The sequence below is a fragment of the Thrips palmi genome, unplaced genomic scaffold (assembly GCF_012932325.1).
Source record: "Thrips palmi isolate BJ-2018 unplaced genomic scaffold, TpBJ-2018v1 HiC_scaffold_6, whole genome shotgun sequence".
Lineage (NCBI taxonomy): Eukaryota > Metazoa > Arthropoda > Insecta > Thysanoptera > Thripidae > Thrips > Thrips palmi.
Window position 1 is genome coordinate 1,558,531 of NW_023144633.1, and position 16,655 is coordinate 1,575,185.

Consider the following 16,655-nt stretch of genomic DNA (forward strand, 5'->3'; position numbering starts at 1 on the left):
GCACGGGAAAAACTGACCTCTACATTCAATTGAAGAAAAACAGAACAACTTTTACCCTTTCGAAACGAGCGAGAGGTATGCACTCCTTTGAAACAACGGTAAATAGCGGAAACGATTTCTCCGTCGGGCGCAATATCGATCAGGTTGTCAGCACTGGAAATGAGGTTTTCCCTCTCCTGCCCTCAGGACGCGTTCGAAACATCCTTCCTTACTCGTTTTCTGTTTCTGTCCCTCGCATTGCTACTGGGGAAAGATGCATATGGATAGCGTGGACGAGATTTGAATGCCGTAGGATCGTGTATCGCACAGTTTTATCAACTCTTCACGCACGATTTTTTTTTTTGCGTGGGTGGAGTATTTTGATGGCCTTTGGTTGGCTAGCGTTGTCTCAGCTACAAGGCGGTGGTGAACTAGATTGTTTCTTTGGAAACGAACGGTTGCGAGGGTCCGGCACGCAGGGGCCCCAGCTTGTAGCTTGAGGAAGCACTACGACTGTTCCGGGCGTTCCGGCCGTTGCGGCTTTCAGACGACATTAGAGCCGATGGCCAAACTGTTGACCAGTGCCGAGGAGCTGACTCGCATCCTGGACGAAGCCGGCGAGAAACTCGTCATCTTGGACTTCTTCGCCACTTGGTGTGCACCGTGCAAGGTGGGGGAAGTGGAGTGAGGGTAGGCAACCCGCTGCACCCGGCTGGAACCTGGCTAAACCTGGCGTGCCTGGCGCAGATCATGGCGCCCGTCTTGGACGAGATGGCGCCGGACGACGCGGCGTTGGTGATCCTCAAGGTGGACATCAACCAGCTGGAGGAGCTCGCCGAGGAGTACGGCATCTCGGCCATGCCCACCTTCGTGTTCCTACGGAACAAGAAGATCCTGGGCACCTACGTGGGCGCCAACGTCACCAAGTTCAAGGAGACGATTGAACTGTACAAGGCGGGTGCCATGGCAAAGGGGAAATAAAGGGTACCAACTTCTTTCATAAACGTTTATTTTTATCAGAAAAATAATTTTATTGTACAACTTTGGAAGTAACATAATCACCGCCGTCATTGCGAATGCGGTAACATAACTTAGTACGTTTAGTATCACATTTCATTGGTTTTATTTCTAGCGACACAAAACATTCAGTAATATTTATCATAACACAACATCGTGTCCAAAAGTAGGAACACCATACACATACACATTTTGTAACAACAATATATACAAAAATATCCTTAAATGACAAACCAGTAAAACGAAATTTTGGTAGTACTGCCATTGCAGTAACAATACGGCACAAACGGCTGTTGAATTACTTTTACATAGATCCTCGCATTGTGCTTATTGTGCCAAACTGATAATATGTGAAATAAGTTTGGCACATTTATCCAGGCAGTGAATAGAGAGAAAAACTTAAATATTGATCACAGATTCTTCCTCAACCACATCTACAGATGTAACAATGTGATAAAAACTCACTCTCCTTGCTACAATGGCACATTTTCTTCTACCCCCGATTCCCACGCTAAAAATGGAAAAAGTTACAGTCCACTCGCACACACAAAAAAAAATGATAAAAAGTCTTGTTTCGTTGTGCTTAGGTTCAGACTGCAATAGTGAAGTCCTGGCTGCCCCCGCGCGTGCCGAAGATCTGGATGTGTGCGGGGAGGGGCAGCGGCATGCCCTGGCCGCCCCCAAGGCCCCCCAGGCCGCCCCCCAGGCCGCCCCCCAGGCCGCCCCCGAGGCCGCCGAGCAGTGCCCGGGGCTGGGGCTGCTCGCCCAGGCGGAGCGTCTGCTGCATGGACTCCAGGTCGCACTCGGCGTCGCTGAGGTCGTGAGGTCGTGGAGGTCGCTGGACGGCATCCGGAGGTCCATGCCCACGATGCCGCCCAGGCTCAGCTCGCGGTCCCGGCCTTCCCGACGCCTGCAACACGACCAGATGCAAGTGTAGTAGACGCCTGGGCCTGGCGGGCTGGCTCTGGCGGGCTGGCTCTGGCGGGCTGGCTCTCCGCGGCAGTCTCCTTACCTGTGTCTCCGCGACGGAAGCGTCAGCCGTTCAATAGTTTGCGCCGGCTCGGCTGATGTACTTAACTTTTGGCCTCGATAGTGGAAGCCTGCCGAGAGAGAAAGAACACGTGAGTCAACGATCCGGGGGAGGCACTGGGCGACATCCGTGTTGTGTTCTGTGGAGGCCTGAGCCGGCCTGCCGCTCGGCAGTGGAGCAGAGTTTGGTCGCTCTGTCTCTCTCCCGCCCGCACGGTGCGCCCCGTGAGTGCGAGAGAGACAGGGCGACGAAGCACTGTTCAGAATCAGCCTGCGGCCCTGCGGGGGCCCTGCGGGGGCCCTGCGGGGCTGGCGAGTCGCGAGGCGGGTTCCTCCTTACTGAAACGGTACTAACTTACTGTGTTGAGGCGAGGGCCTGGAGGTGGCGGACGAGAGCCTGCCGCTGCTGCGCCGCTGGTCCCTGGAGTCCCTGGGCTGCAGCGCGCGCTGCCCGCTGGAGGAGCTGGAGGAGCTGCGGCCGTCCTTGTCCGCCTTGCTGCTGCCACTGCCGCTGCCGCGGTGCTTGTGGGACGGGCGCAGCGAGCCTTGCACTGCAGCAGCAACAACAACAACGAGCCCTCAGTGCGGTCCGGCGACAACAACAAAAGGCAGCACAACAGCGCGGCGATGCGGCGTCCTTGTGTACTCACGGCCGTGCTCGCTGTCCGACCCAGACTCCGTCTCGTCCGATTCGGAGCGCTTCCCCGCCCCTCGGCTGTTGGCCCTGGACCGCGACCGGGACCGCGACCGGGCGCGGCCGCCGGGGTGGCCGCCGAGGGGCCGGATGTGCTGGTAGTGGTCCTCCTCCAGGTCCAGGCCGAGGCCCTGCCCCAGGCCCTGCCCCAGGCCGTGCTCCAGCGCGATGGCGTCGTGGTACCCAAGGAACGTCCCCCGGCGCTGCGGGTTGCCCCCCATGTTCTCGTGCTCCGGGAGGTGGAACGTCGCGTACGGGTAGATGTCCTCCGAGTACTCTGCGAAAAGCGGCGCGGTCGTGGGTTCAAATCCCGCAAAGTCTGAGGTTAAAACGAGCGAGAGAGGTAGGCGAGTACCTGGTATCCTCTCCAACGCGTTGATGTCCCTGCACGGCGACTGCAGCGGCTTGCGGACGGACGTGTAGTACTGGTCGCGGTGCTCCATGCTCATGTTCTGCTTGTTGTCCAGCGACACCATGGCGGCAGCCCGGTTCTCGAAATCTGGACAAAATCGAATAGTCGTGCATTGGTTGGTCGCTGGTTGGTTTGGGCGTGTGGCGGGCTTCAGGACACTCACTCCTGCGGAAGCAGAAGCAGGCCAGCACGACGGCCAGCACCAGCGCCACCACGGAGACCACGGTGGGGGCCACCACGGCCGCGTCCAGGTAGAACGGCGTCGAGGACAGCCCCGCGTCCGAGACGGCCGAGTCCATGTCGCCTGCGGACAAACAACGGGGGCGGATGAGCACTGCGCGCCCCTTCGGCCGGGCCGTCGAGGAGGCGTCGACGAGGACCCACCGTCCGCGCCGAGGGCCGCCGGCGTGGTGAAGTTGTACAAGTGCACCGTGGATCCCGCGTTGTTGTGCGCCGTGACGCGCACCGTGTACCGCGACCGCGACACCAGCGGCGCGATGGACAGCCGCTGCGTGGGCAGGGCGTTGTTGGACACTGCGGCAACGAAACAAGCATCGCGTTAGCGGCGAGGCCACGGCGCCGAGGCTGGAGGGCATGGCGGCACTGACCGAGCAGCCAGGCGTCCGCGTCGCGCTGGTACTCCACCACGAAGTACAGGATGGGGCACTCGTTGTCCTGCCAGGCGGGGAGGTGAAGCGTGGCGGCGGTGGCGTTCACGTTGAGGAACTGCTGCGGCGCGGCGGCGCCGGGCTTGCCGCCCTTGGTGGTGGCGGTGCGGAGCGCGGACGCGGCGCCGCTGCCGATCTTGTTGAAGGCGGTGAGCGTGAACTGGTAGCGCGTGCCGCAGTGCAGGCCGGCCAGCAGGTGCGTGGAGGCGCGCCGGTCCAGCGACGCCTCCTCCCACTCGCCCAGCTCGCGGCGGAACGCCAGCACGAAGCCCCGCACCGCCGCGCCGCCGTTGTCGCCCTGCTTCCACTGCAGCTGCACCGAGTCCACCGTCGTGGTCGTCGTCAGCAGCAGCGGCGCCGTCGGCGGCACTGGAAGCCAAGTCCGGGTCACTTGCAGCTGGCCGAGGCCAAGAGGGGCACCAAGAACTAGGCCCGGCGTACCTTGCACCTGCAGCGAGTACACGATGACGTCACTGCCCGCCGGGTTGCTGGCGTGGCACGAGTAGTTGCCCTCCACGTTGCGCTGCAGGTTGCTCAGCACCAGGTGGTGCTCCCCCTGCTGCTGCTGCTGCTGCTGCTGCTGCTCCAGGCGGACGTCGCCGTGCCGCCACTCGACGGCGGGCGCGGGCTGGCCCACCACGATGCAGGCCAGCGTCACGTTGGTGCGGTGTGGCAGCACCAGGCTGCGGCCCCACGACACGATGGCGGCGGGCACTGTCCACACCAATACACTCACTCTTACATCGGTTTTACAGTGGCCTTGAGCGGTGTTTTGGAAGAGTCCTCACCGCTGTTGCTGGTGCTGGGGGAGAGCGGCACGGTGCGCGACTGGCGGCCCGGCCCCACCTTGGTGGAGGCCGTGACCCAGGCCTCGTACGTGTGGTCGTGGCTGAGGTCCACCACGTCGTAGTGCTGCTGCGAGGCCAGGACGGTGCCCTTGACGACGGGCGCGCGGTCGCCGACCTGGCGCACGTGCACCGTGTACTTGAGCAGGCGGCCGTTGGCGCGGCGCGGCGCGGTCCAGCTCACCACCACGGCGCTGGGCGACCGCACCACCGCCTTGATGCGCTCGGGGGCGTCCGGGGCTGCGACGGCATGGCGGCGGGCAAACAACAAACATCAAACATCGACTGCCGTCCGGAGTCTGCGCCCGGAGCGCCCGGAAGGCAGGCAGCCCGCCGACACCGGAGCCTGGCGGGTCGGCCTAGCCCGGGCACCGCAGGCGCTAGCCCTGCCGGCCCTGCCCCTCCACTCACCGGCCTCTTCCGTGCTGCACACGATGGGCTTGCTGGGCACGCCGTCGCCCGCCCTGGTGAAGGCCAGCACCTGCACGGAGTAGTTGGCGGCGGGGACGAGGCCGTGCAGCACCGTGTTGGTGGAGGTCATGGCCTTGCTCTCGCGCGACGTGGCCTCTGCAACACACCCAGGAAAGTCAGCGTCCGATTTCTCGGCGTCACTCTGCCGGCGAGATGACGCCAAGTTGTCCAAAAGTGGCAAGGCAAACTTACCCGAGACGCCGTCGTCGTCGGCGGGCTCGTAGATGAGTCGGTAGCCCTGGATGACGCCGTGCGCCAGGTGCGGCGACGGCGGCGTCCACCCCACTTGCAAGTTGTGCGCCGTGAGCGCCGAGCACTGCACGTCGCGCGGCGGGCCGCCGGGCGCTGCGAACAGGCCGTTGTGTTTCAATGCAGCGAATGCAGCGGACAGGCACAATGACAACAGCCCTCGGACTTTGCAGCCTTTCGCAAAGCCTGCGCTCGGCGCAGATTAGAAAGGAAATTGGTGGACTTGGGGAAATTCACAGCCTCAGCAGCCGCTGGCTGGCCCAGCCGTTGGCCGACGCCGGGCGCTGCAAACTTTGCTCGTGGAAGCGCGCGCGGCGCGGGCGGCGCGGGTCCGACCGACCAGGCAGGCACGAATGGAAATATTGACAAGTTTTGCTTCTGCAGGAAGGGGGCGGGGAAGGCAATGGGGAGATTGAAGAGAAAAGTTCGGTGGATCTTTCACCAATTACTACTGTGATGGGAGGGGAGGGGGAGGGGGAAGTTACCGGGGCGGAATGTCCCCCGGCAGTGGCAGAGAAATCCAACCGTCAAGTTGTTCCTTTCATCTCCTACGAAAGCCATCGCCGTCTCCGGGGCGGGCCAGAAGTCCATCGGAGGCCGGGATGTCCGTTCGCCCCGCCCCGCCCCACCAATAAACTCACCCCAGCCGTAAACATCGTCCAGCGTTCCCAGGGAGAGCCGGGGGCGCGGAGGGGAAGGGGAGCTGTCTGGGAGGATTTGAACTCCGTAACTTACCGTCCTCCAGGGTCTGGGCGATGACGACCGGCGACTGGGGGCCCTCGCCCCGCGTGTTGAACGCCTGCACCACGACCTGGTACTGGGTGAACTTGTCCAGGCCCGAGAGCCGGAAGTCGCCAGACACGTCGCCCGTCATGGACACCCGCGTGTAGTTGAAGGACTCCTCCGCCGACCTGGCGGCAAAATTTGAATTAGGATGGCACAGTGGGCCAGAAGACCGGTGGAGGCGGCCGAAAATCTGACGCGTGTTGAGCTTCAGAGTCGCTAAACAGGATTCGAACCGAACGTGTGACCCCACCAACGGATTGCTCTCCGAACGAGGAATCCATTGGTGGGGTCACACGTTCGGTTCGAGTCCGATTTAGCGACTCTGGAGCTCTAAACGCGCCTGCCTGGCCACCCACACCCACCCGAGGTGCCTGAAGCCGATGACGTAGCCCAGGATGTCGCCGTTCCACAGTGTGCGGTCCGGCGGCTGCCACGTGATCCGGAGCTGCGTCGACGAGGCCGCCTCCACGGACACCTGCAGTGGCGGCCCGGCGGGCACCTCGCTGTCCGTCACGGCCTGGAAGCAGCACCAGCACACTGTATTCGCAGAGCCACGCGGCCCACTTCGAGGAACACATGTTGCTCGGCCACCTGTCCCGGTGGCCGTCAACTCGGCTCGCGTGCGGTGCGAGACGCGGCCAGCCCCTGCGGAAGGCCTTGAAGGCCGTGGAGGCCCTGACGCAGCCGCCAGCCGCGCCTGGGGGTGAATGCCAACGAGCTTGCAGTGGCTCGGCCTGCCGGCCATCAACAGGTGACACGGAGGGTGCTCGCTCGTATGACAGGCTGCCAGCCGAGCCTCTCCCTCGCACGTGTGCGGGACGGCCCGAGAATGCGAGGGAGAGAGAGAGAGCCCTCTCAGTCGGCCGGCCTGCCAGGCGCACCCCTCGACGCTGTCCCCTGCCATTAGGCCACTGCCCGTCCCACTCCGGCCAGCACGGCCAGCCACCGTGCGGCTCCTCGGTTCATGTTGCACTTTGGAGACGGCACTGCAAAAAAAGGGGTGGGGGCGGAAAAAGGTGGGAAGTCGTCCTGCGCCGCGTTAGCGACTCGACGATACACTGCTCGGGGTACTTCACGCGGACTGCTTGCTGTCGGGCGAGCAGACAGTGAATGAGTAGTGGGACAGACTGATTCAATGACGGTGGGCGGAGGAGTGGGGCAGTAAAAAGCAAAACACACACACAAGCGCGAGGTGCCCAGGCTCCTCTGCAGTCGCGCGCAAGTCGAGGCGGGGGCGAGGGGGGGGGGCAAGTACGCTGGTCGGAGATTCATAATGAAGAGGGTGTGGTGGTCCACTGGTCCACTCACGTGCAGCACGTCGGACGCGGCCGAGGTGCCCAGCTGGTTCTGCGCGAAGATCCGGAAGTGGTAGGCCGTGGCGGGCCGCAGTCCGGCGATCAGCGTGGACGTCTCGGCGCCCTCCAGCACTTTCTGCTGATTGTGCTCGTGCCAGACGTCTGGAAGAGAGAGCGAGAAAGAGAGTCAGCAGGCAGCGGCGTTAGCGGGGCTTAGGGCGGCCAGGGGCAGCCCACCCGCAAGATAAACCCACCTTCCCTCCCTCCCACACGTCGTCGCTCTGTCTCTCTCGCAGTCGCAGAGCGTCCCGTTCAGGTGCGAGAGAGACAGAGCGACTCTCGGAATCGGTCTGCCGCTGCAACGTGGGCCGAGATATCCTCTGTGTGTTCGGCTGCCTCCACGCGGCAAGCCCCCCATTGTCTGTGCCGCGCTGCCGCGCTGCGGGCGGCGCGGTGACCCCGCTCCCCCGCTCTCGGACGCGGCCCGGCGACGCGTACAAAAGTTTGTGAAATAGTGAGGCAAGCGGGCGGCGACGCGACGCGGCGGCAGCGCAACTATTCCTGGGTCGCTCCCTCCGTCCCTCCGCCTCCGCGACTCGTACGGCGAGCGAGTGCAAGGAGGATCCGAAAAGAAAGAAGAGGAGGACGCCGTCCTCTTGGAGGCATTCATAAGTGACACGCCAATTCCGGCGACGCAGCCAGCCCAGAGAACCTGACTGTCCCCGCGTGGCACGCTAAGTACTCGGTAATACCCCACGCGCCGCGGGTAGAAAACGACCTCTGGGGCATTGAGTATCACCCGCGTTGGTGCCTGCTAAAGCTCCCGTTTTTTGCCAACGTTGCCTTCCGAGAGACTCACCTCGCGCCTCCTTGTACTGCACGATGTAGGACACGACGGTGGAGTCCGAGGCGCTGGGCGCGGGGCTCCAGGACAGGGTGACGGAGCGGCCCGTCTGCTCCGAGACGCGCAGGTTCCGTGGAAAGTCGGGCAGCTCTGCAGACAGACACGTCGTGTGAGGCAACGAAAATGGCCACAACGGAAAGCACCATGATGGGTGGCCCCGCCGGCCCGGGCCGCACCTTGGACCAGCAGCTGCACCCCCAGGCTGTCCTGGCCGTAGGCGTTGGTGGCGATGCACTGGTACTCGCCGCGGTCGCGGAGCTCCGTCTCCTCCACGATGAGCTCGGACTGCACGCCGTTGCCGGGGCCCGCCGCGCCCGGGGCCACGCCGCCAGCGCCGCCAGCACCACCGGGCAGTGTCGTGGTCTTGACGCCGTACCTGCGGGGGAAAAAAGGGTTCAATCTCGGAAACAGGAGGCACCTCGATAACGAGTTTCAATGCACACACAAACACTGAAATTGAAAGGTAAAATGGAAACACGGGCTGACCGTCCGTCGAAGGCCGGGTCGATGCGCGACCCCCGCAGTCGCCACGAGATGTCCAGGGGCGGGTCGCCGTCCGCGGCACACCGGAGTGTCGCCGCCTCGCCGCGCCGCACCGTCTCCGTGCGCGGCCTGGCGCGGATGCGCGGCCCCGCTGCAGCCAACCGGGAACAGGGGGGCGAAATGACAACCCGAGCGAGATTACGACGCCGGAGCAGCGGCCGCACAGTGGGCTAGAAGACCAGCGGCCAAAACTTTCGACCCGTTTTGAGCTCCTGAGTCGCTTAACGGGACTAGAACTGAACGCGTGACCCCACCAATGGATTGCTCTCCGAACGAGGAATCCATTGGTGGGGTCACACGTTCGGTTCGAGTCCTGCTTAGCTACTCTGGAGCTCAAAACGCGTCTAGAGTTTTGGCCGCCTCCACCGGTGGCAAATCCACTGCGGGCCGGGGTGGCAGGGAGCTCACCCAGCACGTTGAGCTTGACGAGCTTGCTGAGCGCGGGGCCGATGCCGTTGGAGGCCTGGCACAGGTAGTGGCCCTTGTGCTGCGAGCCGGCCTCGGGCAGGAACAGGGACCCTTCCTCCAGCTGCTGGAACTCGAAGCCCAGGTCGCGGAACTCCTGCGGCTGCGTGCCTGGGGACGCAACGGGCCGTGGAGGTTACACACTCGAAAAATGAGCAAGTCGACCGGGGAAAAAACGTTTAAAATTTGCAAAGTTGTTACCGATGGCCTGCTTCCACGTGATGGTGGGCTTGGGGAAGCCGTCCGCCTGGCACTGCAGTGTGGCGGCCTTCCCCAGCACGACGCTCTGCTCGGCGGGCTCCAGCACCCAGCGCGGCGGCACTGCGAGACAGGGGAGAACCATCAACGGACACCGAGCCGCGACGCGCCGCCAAACCGCGCTCACCAACCGCACGGGCCACGGGACCAAATGAAAGTGCACAATTTGAAACGCGTAGTGCGGCGCTACGCGACGAACGCGGGCCTCTAAAACGCGCCATTTCGGCGAGTTACGACGCGGCCTATGGTTTGAGCTCGGTTTTCGGGCGCCACACATCTCAACGATGGAGAGAGACAGAGAGAGAGATGGCCGTCGGAGGGTGGGGGTCCTGGCAAACAGGGCGCACACTTTCAAATCCATCCCCAAATTTTGTTTTGAAAAATAATTAGCACGGGTGAGGCTAGTTGAACGATCTGAACTGTGCTCCATCGCCACGCCTCTCTCTTACACTCCTACAGAACGGCCCTACGAGTGCGAGAGAGACAGGGCGACAGGCTGCAGCTCATTTCGTGGCGCGCCGGCGCAGAGAACGAGGTTTTGTAATTACCGAATGGGGCATACTCGCCGACCAACCCACCTTTCCAGCACCCTGTTTGCCAGACACACTGCCGGCGACGCTCGGCCGGCTTCACGCCCTCTAGTGGCGGGCTCGGAAAGCTCGGAGAGCAAAGGCGTGTCCTGGAGGGACTCAACGAAGCTACCGCATGCCATGCGGGACGCTGCATGCAAAACGCTACGCTACCAAGCAAAAAGCGTTTTAGAAAGGTTTTTTTTTTCAACAAAACAAAAGGCGAAGAAAACGCGAGTAGGAAAGTGCTCCCGGACACGAAGAGTGAAAATTCGGTACAGTCTAGGCGAGAACGAACGTAACGTGGCGGAGACACCTACACGTGTGACTGGGGTGGCCGCTCCTTCTAACGTTCTAAACTTTCTCGTTCAAATCCTCTTCTTGAAAACATAATTTTACGGGACGTCTAAACTGCCTCTAGTTTTGCCAGCGGGGCTCGTGAAGAGATCGGCTCTAAACTCAACGCAGTGCTGGGCATGCCCTTGGTTGCCACAACGAAACGGTGCTCTCAGGGCGGAAGTACGACAAACGGTGCGTTACAAGAGCTACTCAAAACGCGGGAACCTCCAACATGGACCACGCCGCCTCGCGCAGCGGAGCAAAAACAAACAACCAAAAAAAAAAAAATCGAGACAGCGGGAAGGAAAAACAAAAACAGCCCTTCAGGTGCCATGTCTCGTAGGTAAAAAAAGTTTCGATAATGAAAAACCTAAAACGGATGAAAAGGGGAATCGGAAGTGCGGTCGCCTCGCACGGCGCGCGATCAGAATCGAGTGAGAAAAACTTGAGCGGAGATGCTGGCCTTGTTGGTGTTCTGCTCCTTGCCGAACCACCTGACAAGACCCATCACGGCGCCCGGGCCGGGCCTTGTTAGAGGGGCACGACAAGGCCCCCACCACCCCGGGCACGGCCGGGGCACGGCCGGGGCACGTCTCGACTTCCGGGACGAGTCGTCGCTCAAGTTGCGAGCGTGATACGAACGGGCCGCCAACACACACACACACACACACACACACACACACACATACACACACAGTAACACATACATACACGTGTGCGCTCACACCCAACCTCCCTGTTTCTTGACGTACGCACTGCGCTCTGCACTCTCTCCCACATTCACTCACCCCTTCACTCCTCACACACAACACACACATACACTCACACCCACACACACTCACACCTCTGACGCGCGCGAGCAGGTAAAACTCCGCGCAAGGAACGATGAGTTTTCTCACGTCAAGATTTCGGCTGCGAGCGAGGAAATATCCAGAGCAGCGCGGGGGGGGGGGGGGGGGTCGACTGCGGGCGGCAGTTACAGGACTCTCAGAAAAAAGAGGTGAAAAAACCCGAAATGCCGCTGGGAAGAGTGAAATGAAAATAATGCAAAAAATGACACCTGGATTTAAAAATCGTCCAGCGAAAAAGAAAAATGACAAGAAAGCGAAAAACCGGCGCATGCTGGAGGTTCGTTCCGGGGCCTTTGGCTGCCTTTGGCTGCCTTTGGCCTTTGGCACGCTGTTAGGCCCTGCTAGGCGCTGCGAGGTTTGTTGTTGTTTACCCGTGACCGACAGTGTGGCGGTGTACTCGGCGCGGCCCGCGCTGTTGGCCACGACGCACGAGTAGTTGCCGCTGTGGCTGGCCGCCACACTGTGAATGGTAAGCACGCTCGAGTAGGCCGCAAAGTCTTTGACCTGGATGCCGGTCGAGACGCCGGAGGACGCGTCCAGGGGCTTGTTGTCTTTGACCCAGGACAGCGAGACGGGGGGGTCACCCTGCGACGCCGTGCACATGACCTGCGTCCGCATGCCCTCGGCCAGCCCCTCCTCAAAGTAAAAGGGCGCGATGCGGGGCGGGACTGCGGGCAGGACGAGCCGAGGCGAGGCCAAGGCCATGCCAAGGCGACCAAGCGATTAGCGACAGGAAACAGTGTGGGAACGCCCGGCTGGCCGACTGGCTGGCCGTAGTTACAAAAAAAAAAAAAAAAAAAAAAAAACAATTTAATTTTTTTTAATATTTTTCAAAGTTTAAACATGTCTCGGAATGTTTAACTCAAAACGCACAGCCCCAGTCCAGCCAGCCGGTGCGTCCGCACCGAGGAAGACAGACAGACAGACAGAGAAGTGGAGCCACGCCGTCGTCGTCTGGACAAACGGTCGAGGTTTTTTTTTTTTTTTTTTTTTTTTACACAGACTGCAGGGCGCAGCTCGGCGGGTCGGCAAATCGGCAGGCCAGCGGTTCAAAAGCAACCAAAATAATATGGATAACGATAACAAATGATAAAATCAATCAATCCGGAAACAAAATATATAGATACATGAAGCGATGGGTTACACAGAGAAAAAGGTGTGGCGTCCGTGTGAGTCTCTAAGGGGGTGGATGAAAAGTATGTTGTGGGTCTTTAGACAGGTGCAGTTTAGTGGGACCGCTCCAAAGACCGTTTACCATTTTGGGGTGAATCGTCGTTCGAAGAACATTCGCCGACTCTACGTTTTATTTATTCAAATTTAATTTACGCGACCAGTTTTTCTCTGTGTAGTTACACGCCGAGGAGCGTTCCACATACGTAACCATGCCGTGAACAGTGTACTGTCGACCGTTTTAGTGGCTGGACTTTACATGTATGCTCAGGTTCGTTGAGAACTGCACTTTGGTCGAAAGGGAAACACGGACCGTGTGGTTATTCTTGGCATGGCGCGGGTGGTGTGGTTCCTCCAGTGTGTGTCATGTAATGCGTTACGAAAAGTAAAATGGAATGTTGTCGGCATGCACAAACTGCCCAACGCACGCGGCCACGCGGCGCCACGCGGCCTCGGCACAAGGATTACAGTGGCGCTCCGGGTCCGTGCCGGACGGGCGAACGGACCCGTTAGCAGTGTGGGTCCTTCGTCGCCGCCGCTCCGGCACCGGCCCGGCCCCACAGCTCCACATACACAGCAAAAGAGAGACTAGGGGACCAGCTTCATGCGTATCACTGTCTTGGTGTGAGGCCTCCGCAGGGCGGCAGGGCGGTCGGGCAGCCCTCGGGCAAGCCCTGCCGAGCCCTGCGCGATGCGAGGGGAGGAGCGGGACTAAGAAAACCAGCTACCGCCAAAACCAGATACCGGTATTCGAACCCGGGCCTCTTGGTTCGCAGCCGGCAGCGCTAACCACTACGCCAAGGTCCCCTCGCTGCCCCGCACGGCGATTTACCGTTGACCTGCAGAGCGGCCGTGAATGTGACGGTGGAGGCCTGGTTGGACACCCTACACGTGTAGTTGCCGCTGTGCTCCGTGCCGATGGTGCCTATGCTGAGCGCGCTGCTGAAGTCGTCGCTCTGTCGCACCGAGACGTCGGCCAGGCCGCCGAGGCCGAGGCCCTGGCCGTCCACGAGCGCACCGTCTTTGAGCCAGGCGAAGGACAGGGGCAGGTCCCCGCTCGTCACCACGCACTGGACGCTGGTGCGGTCGCCTACGTTAAGGTCGCGCGGGAATGTGATCGGGGTGACTTTGGGTGGCACTGTTGGCAACAAGCAGGTCATGTTGGACGTTTTTTTAAATTGGTGGTTTGCAAGTAATCTGTTTTTATTAGACATAGAATGAAAAAAAAAATGTATCCGGAAAGTAAGTGGTTTGACCTCGTATTTGGGTTTACGATTGTCTCGACGTCTGCAATGTTTGTCGATGTGCTGTCGATGCACCGCAGGACACTCGGACGCCGGGTCACCAATGCATTACACTGATGCGAACCCCGGAAAGTGCTAGGATCATTGTACTGGAAACCTTTTTCATCTCGACGACCCACATGCATTTATCGAGCAAACTTGCATCAAAGGGGGATGGAAATAAATCCCTCTCTTGAAAGAGAATGTTTGGGTCCTTTGAAACGCTTACGTGAAAGAGGGACAGGTATTAAGGTTGGGTATCACCGGGCAAACACTACAGTTTGCCAAACAAGTTTTTTTTAAAATGTGTAAGTTCTGTTACACTACTACCCAGCTGCTTATGCCTGAATGAATGCGTTCTCACTGAGTCAAAAAACAGTCGAAAAGTTAACCAAAGTGAAAGTAAAAGAACCTGTCGGTGCAAAACTAAATTCCGCCACGTTGGCGTGCAGCGCTAATTTTTCGGGGCATTCCTCCCTGCCGTTTGGTATGTTGTGATGAGGTTTGCCGCACAAAACAAAAACGGAAATAACACTGCGAAATAACTCTGCGACATGCCGACCGCCGCAGCAGCGCTGCCTGGACCACTTATTTTATAACAAAAAAAAAATGACGCACACAGTAACACTCATGAAACAAACACTGAAACTGGGAGGACAACAACAACATGGCCGCGACCGCCAATTTGCGTTGTTGGGTTTTGTTTTTGTTTTTTAAAACGTGAAATTGCACATAAAGGCACGTGGTGCACTGTAGAATGGCGCAAGGTTCGGGGCTGGCGACGACCACCTGCCCCTTCGGGGACCGCCCGGCCTGCACGGCCTGCACGGCCACAGGTTATGAATGGCTTAGCCACTCTTAAACTGACTGGCGATGGGGTTTTCCCGAAACTTTGGCGCGCTGGCTTGCCCCTGCACTGCACCGGTGTGCCTCCCCCTCCTCCGCAAGAACCTCCCCCCCCCCTTTCTGCTCCTTGTCAGTCTCAGCCTCCGTTTACGACTAGCCCCGCCGGATATCATACACGTCCTCAAAGTGGCGTATTAAAGCAATTCCGTAATGAAACTCGAAGGCCGTAAAACGAACGATAAAGCGCGGCGGCCTTCCGGCCTTTCCGGGCTCGTTGGGCGCGTCTATCGCGCGTTGCAGCAAAAAGGGGGAGGGGCTTGTCGGTGACACCGAGCGACCCGCGCTGCCCGCGCGGACGGACACTGCCCTTCCTAACCTCATTTTCTTGTCGTATCACAGCTCTGCCCCCCTCGTCCCCCTGCCCCCCAGGCTCATTCGTTCCGGCTCCAGTCGTATCGGAGTTGTTGTCCCGCTGTCCTTCCCAAACTGCGCGCCGGACTTCCCCCACCCCTCCCCCGGAGCGGCGCTCGTCCCATATGCAGCCCTGCCCCGCGCTCCCCAGCGAGCCATACCGGAGCGCCGCTTCCCACCCCGGGGCCGGAGCTCTCCGACGCATATGGGGTCGGCCGGGCCCGACCCGCTGGACCCTCTTTGATTCAATTAAACTTTTCCCTTCTGCCCGCCGCGGACTGGAGCTGGGACTGCAGCTGGAGCCGCGAGCGCGTCCAGAATAGCGCCGCGGAGACGCCGATCTGGCCGAGTGACAGACTGGCGGTGCGTTGACGGGAGGAAAAGACGCGGCCCAGGACGCAGCGCTGGCCTGGATTCCTAGACAAGGCCTATCTTTAGCAGCTCGCCATCCTCGCCCAGCCCGGCACTCGCTGGAGCGCCTGCGACGCTCGGGCTAGGCCGGCCCGTCGGACGCGCGAGTGCCGCGTGTTGCCTACCCTCTAGGGCGCTAGTCCCCAGAGCGCCCAGAGCGCGGCGTGGCGCGTGCGGCGTGCACACTGCGGTGCTCTCACTCCTTATCGCCCGGGCCGAGTGAAACCAGCAACTAGCCCCCCGGGGCGTTCTCACGGGTGCGAGGGAGGCCTCGCGATGCAGTGCAGGTCCTTTGCCCGTTCCAAAAAATGTGGACACGAAACCGTTCCCGGTTGACGTGACCGGGGGGCGACTCACCCAGCACGCGCACGAGGACGCTGCGCTTGGAGGCGTGGCTGTGCTTGGCGCGCGCCGTGCACGTGTACGTGCCCTGGTCGCTGGCGTGCTGCACGTTCTCGATGGTCAGCGTGTTGGCGGACACGCGCTGGCGCATGATGCTGGGCAGCACCACGCCGTCTGCAAACAAGGCGGCCACTTCAAACGGCAGCAGAGGTACTCTGCAGTGGGCCGGAAGACCGGTGAAGGCGGCCAAAACTCTAGACGCGTTTTGAGCTCCAGAGTCGCTGAGCAGGACCCGAATTGAACGTGTGACCCCACCAATGGATTCCTCGTTCGAGAGAGCAATCCATTGGTGGGGTCACACGTCCGGTGCTATTTTACACTTTAAGTTTGGTACTCACAAAGTACTTCGAGACGATATTTTTCGGATGGGAAAATAGCTAAGTTGGTCGGTATTTGAAGCTCACCTTTCTCCCAGCTGACGCTCTCGATGGGGTAGCCCGCCACGGGGCACTTGATGTGGAGGCTCTTCCCCGCCACGGCGACAATGTCGGGCATGGGCCGCACAAAGGGGGAGCCTGGCGGACGCACAGAGACAGACAGTCAGACGGACAGACGCTAATTAGTCGCCAATGAACACACCGATCTGTGGCGGCAGCGGGCGGCAGTCCACAGGCCGCCTAGGCCGGCCTAGGCCGCCGTGCTTTGAGTTGGCAAGCGCGGCGCGGGGAACAAACCGGTAACTCGGAGTTGGCGACGCGGACCCCGGCCAGGCCGGCAGAAGCACAGGTTTGGTCGCCGGCAGGGCGATTCGGAACATG

At 60.5% G+C, this 16,655-nt stretch overlaps 2 protein-coding genes across 2 annotated transcripts in view; one reads left to right on the forward strand and one right to left on the reverse strand.

Annotated features, from left to right (window-relative positions):
- Nucleotides 1-39: 39 nt before the first annotated feature.
- LOC117651951 (thioredoxin-2-like) lies at nucleotides 40-983 on the forward strand. Its single transcript, XM_034396578.1, has 2 exons — nucleotides 40-649; nucleotides 727-983. Exons 1-2 carry the CDS (start codon nucleotides 542-544, stop codon nucleotides 958-960), a joined length of 342 nt encoding a protein of 113 aa, XP_034252469.1. The 5' UTR covers nucleotides 40-541; the 3' UTR covers nucleotides 961-983.
- Nucleotides 984-1,395: 412 nt separating this feature from the next.
- LOC117651963 (Down syndrome cell adhesion molecule-like protein Dscam2) overlaps nucleotides 1,396-16,655 on the reverse strand; it is an 88,689-nt gene continuing 73,429 nt past the window's right edge. Inside the window, exons 9-33 of the mRNA XM_034396590.1 lie at nucleotides 16,302-16,412; nucleotides 15,853-16,011; nucleotides 13,377-13,682; nucleotides 11,746-12,042; nucleotides 9,559-9,678; nucleotides 9,301-9,468; nucleotides 8,952-8,983; nucleotides 8,526-8,667; nucleotides 8,305-8,439; nucleotides 7,459-7,607; nucleotides 6,513-6,667; nucleotides 6,100-6,275; nucleotides 5,308-5,460; nucleotides 5,056-5,211; nucleotides 4,588-4,884; nucleotides 4,241-4,513; nucleotides 3,740-4,168; nucleotides 3,516-3,665; nucleotides 3,295-3,435; nucleotides 3,075-3,218; nucleotides 2,676-2,996; nucleotides 2,385-2,576; nucleotides 2,009-2,096; nucleotides 1,737-1,906; nucleotides 1,396-1,430 (exon numbers count right to left, since the gene is read on the reverse strand). Coding sequence (XP_034252481.1) covers nucleotides 1,396-1,430; nucleotides 1,737-1,906; nucleotides 2,009-2,096; nucleotides 2,385-2,576; nucleotides 2,676-2,996; nucleotides 3,075-3,218; nucleotides 3,295-3,435; nucleotides 3,516-3,665; nucleotides 3,740-4,168; nucleotides 4,241-4,513; nucleotides 4,588-4,884; nucleotides 5,056-5,211; nucleotides 5,308-5,460; nucleotides 6,100-6,275; nucleotides 6,513-6,667; nucleotides 7,459-7,607; nucleotides 8,305-8,439; nucleotides 8,526-8,667; nucleotides 8,952-8,983; nucleotides 9,301-9,468; nucleotides 9,559-9,678; nucleotides 11,746-12,042; nucleotides 13,377-13,682; nucleotides 15,853-16,011; nucleotides 16,302-16,412 — 4,499 coding nt within the window. The remainder of the gene's footprint in view (nucleotides 1,431-1,736; nucleotides 1,907-2,008; nucleotides 2,097-2,384; nucleotides 2,577-2,675; nucleotides 2,997-3,074; nucleotides 3,219-3,294; nucleotides 3,436-3,515; nucleotides 3,666-3,739; nucleotides 4,169-4,240; nucleotides 4,514-4,587; nucleotides 4,885-5,055; nucleotides 5,212-5,307; nucleotides 5,461-6,099; nucleotides 6,276-6,512; nucleotides 6,668-7,458; nucleotides 7,608-8,304; nucleotides 8,440-8,525; nucleotides 8,668-8,951; nucleotides 8,984-9,300; nucleotides 9,469-9,558; nucleotides 9,679-11,745; nucleotides 12,043-13,376; nucleotides 13,683-15,852; nucleotides 16,012-16,301; nucleotides 16,413-16,655) is intronic.

Bases quoted from the DNA above. Each gene is read 5' to 3' on its own strand.
- LOC117651951 (XM_034396578.1), top strand. From the start codon at position 542: ATGGCCAAACTGTTGACCAGTGCCGAGGAGCTGACTCGCATCCTGGAC. The intron at 650-726 runs GTGGGGGAAGTG...TGCCTGGCGCAG, and splicing joins CTTGGTGTGCACCGTGCAAG to ATCATGGCGCCCGTCTTGGA.